At 54.9% G+C, this 2,799-nt stretch overlaps 1 protein-coding gene across 1 annotated transcript; it reads right to left on the reverse strand.

Annotated features, from left to right (window-relative positions):
- Positions 1 to 205: 205 nt before the first annotated feature.
- On the reverse strand, positions 206 to 2,540 carry NR0B2 (nuclear receptor subfamily 0 group B member 2). Its single transcript, XM_042951963.1, has 3 exons — positions 2,000 to 2,540; positions 929 to 1,198; positions 206 to 246 (listed from the first exon to the last, which is right to left on the reverse strand). Exons 1-3 carry the CDS (start codon positions 2,538 to 2,540, stop codon positions 206 to 208), a joined length of 852 nt encoding a protein of 283 aa, XP_042807897.1.
- Positions 2,541 to 2,799: the final 259 nt, after the last annotated feature.

Below are 2,799 nucleotides of genomic sequence, written 5' to 3' on the forward strand. Positions count from 1 at the left end.
TGGTGTGGCAGCTAAACCTCAGCCAGCCTTGGCCTCCAAGCAGCTGCACCAGGTCAACCCTAGATGCCCTTGCCCCTCCCATTGGGAGAGCAGTGGACTATCCTCTTCTGTCATCAGCAGGGGTGGTGGAAGTGAGCGACCCCAAACTGCAGGAATTCCAGTGACCTTGTCTGTTTTAGTTTAGGAATGGACTGCTTCATATTCCTCACTGGCTGTGATCTGACGCTCGTTGAGGTGAGAGGGAGCCTGTAGGGGTCAGAGGTCAAGGGAGGGGTCAGTAGCGGATTTGGGGAGAGGGAGAGACACCCCCAGCCCCAAAGATAAATGCCAGGAAGTAAGGGGGTCCTGAACCGATCCCATCCCCTGGATTCAGACCTGTACAAAATAAATCTCATCCCCCAAAATGAAATAAGCATTCCACACCGAAAAATTAATATCCCAGCTCCCTGAGTGGCTCCAACACTCCTTACGGTTTCTTTCTCTTGGACTCCTTCTGATAGGGGCAGGGTAGACCCTGGAGGTGGGACAGTCCCTTCCACATGCACAAATTACAGTGTCAGGCTCCAAGGGTGTCATGCCTTTTATTACAAAAACCAATAACTTAGATAAGTTCTGTACAAAGTCATTAGGACTCTTGGCCCAACGGGTCATCTAAGCTTCCATCCCCACCTCGGGAGGGGACAGGAATCTTGGCCCAGAGGCTCTAGGAATCACTAAGGGATGGCCAGAGAGCTGGAGCACCATGTCAAACCAAGGACGGCCAAGGGGACAGGTGTGGTGAGTGCGGAGCCCCAAAGCCCATCTTGTTGGGCGAGGACCAGATTACTCCAGAAGCGCTGCCTATACAGACTTGCCTCCTCTGGGAGCATTAGGCCACCCCCGGGAACAGCTGGGCCAAATCAGCGCTGCCAGCCTCCGCCCAACCTACACTTGATCTCTGCCTGGGCTGGAACAGGTTGGCTCAGCAAAAGCATGTCCTCGAGGAGGCCAGCGATGTCAGTGTCTCCAACAATAGGGCGAAAGAAGAGGTCCCCAAGCAGGCTGGGCGGAATGGACTTGAGGGTGGAGGCTGTGAGGAGGACACGGGCCAAGCGGCCCTGGCCTGCTGGGCACCAGGTCTCCAGGGCCTTGCACAGAGCATGATGAGCCTTTTGCTGCAGGTGTCCAACGTGGGAGGAGGCGTGGAGGCCCGGCACACCTGTGGGCAGAGAAGGTGAAGAGGGCTGGTGAGTACCCCACTCCCAGGCAGCAATCCTGGCCCAAGCCCTGAGGTTGTGGGGTTGGCCTTTGAGGCCCTGTTACTACTTCCCCATTTATTTATTTATCATTTTATTTATCCGTCCATTTGTGGGACAGCCCAGAGTAATGGGTAAGAGCCAGGCTGCCTGGGTTTGAATCCCGCACTGTCACTTATCAGTGGCATGGCCTTGGATAAATTAATCTCTGTGCCTCAGTTTCCTCGTCCGTAAAATGGAGATAATAGTACCTATCTCCTAGGTATGTTATGAAGTTTAAATCAGCTAGTCTATGCAAAACCCTTATAATTGAGCCTAACATATGGTAGGCATAATATGAATATTCATTACTATCACCATAGTTACTATAATTTAGATATTCCACTAGGGCTTTTTGGGGAGGAATTCTCATCTCACATTTCCATTCTTCTCTATGGGGTCCTCCTGAACCTACAGAATTTTTTGTGACGGAGGCACAGCTGTGTCTGCCCATCTTCCCGCCCCCAACTCCCACCTTCCCTGAGGGTCAGGACACTTTCTTAGATAGAGTGGCCAGGGCTAGTCTTGGGAATGAATAAACCTAAGTTCCCATCCCTGTTTTGCCCCTACCTGGCTGTGTGGACGTTCAGCAAATCACTTAACCTCTCTGAGCCTCTTTTGTGAGGTGGCTTTTTGGTGATAATGAGGACCCAAAGAGATAACGGACGTGAAGCCCTTAGCAGGTGCCTTCCCTGGCTGGGCCCCAGGAGTGTCTAGAAGCTCACCAGGATTGAAGAGGATGGTCTCTTTCAGGTAGGCATATTCCTTGGGGCCCAGCTGCAGGCTCCAGAAGGACTCCAGGCAGCACTGAAGCCACTGTACCGCAGCCAGCGAGGGCTGGGGTCGATCTGGCAGCTGGCCGCTGCCTGAGCTGCTGCTGGGCTCCTCCAGCAAGATCTTCTTGAGTATGCTGGGAACTGGTGCCTCGGCCACCTCGAAAGTCACAGTGTCTTGGGCCAACCCCAGCAGGAAGAGGGGACCCCAGCAGCCCCGCAGCAGCCGCTGCTGATCCTGGGGGGGCAGCTGGCAGAAGGACGGCAGGTTCCTGAGGAAGACCACTGTTCTGGCCAGAACATCCAAGGCTTCCCGGCAGGTGCGATGGGGAGCACACAGCTGGACAGGCCGGTGCTGCCTGCACAGGCAATGACTACGGGCTGGGGGCACAGAGGGCCTGGCCCTGAGGCTAGGGCTCAGAAGTGCGTACAGAATGGCCGGGCGGCCTGCAGCACCCCGACACGAGCAGGTCCCTGGCTGGCTCGAACTCATGGTTGGGGATCTGTTCCTCCTTCCTCCCAGCTCTCCCGCCCTCTGCGCTGCGCTGTGGGTGCTATTTATAACCCCAGTGGGAGGGAGGGGGGAACAGCCTGACAACCTTGACTCCAGAAGTCATGTTCATTGAAAAAAAAAGAAACACTGCACTGACCCTGCAGGATTGGTGGGGAAGTGGTGGGGGAGGGGGCTTTGGGAGCTCCACGTGGCCCTGATATCACTTTAGTCAATGAAGCAGCCTATGCAGGGTACAGCA

The sequence above is a fragment of the Panthera leo genome, chromosome C1 (assembly GCF_018350215.1).
Source record: "Panthera leo isolate Ple1 chromosome C1, P.leo_Ple1_pat1.1, whole genome shotgun sequence".
NCBI lineage: Eukaryota > Metazoa > Chordata > Mammalia > Carnivora > Felidae > Panthera > Panthera leo.

Excerpts from the sequence above, each read along its gene's own strand:
- NR0B2 (XM_042951963.1), bottom strand. The coding sequence starts at position 2,540 with ATGAGTTCGAGCCAGCCAGGGACCTGCTCGTGTCGGGGTGCTGCAGGC. Across the intron at positions 1,199-1,999 it reads GACCATCCTCTTCAATCCTG|GTGTGCCGGGCCTCCACGCC; the intron begins GTGAGCTTCTAG and ends CTCTGCCCACAG. Across the intron at positions 247-928 it reads AGCCCAGGCAGAGATCAAGT|GCTCCCTCTCACCTCAACGA; the intron begins GTAGGTTGGGCG and ends TGACCCCTACAG.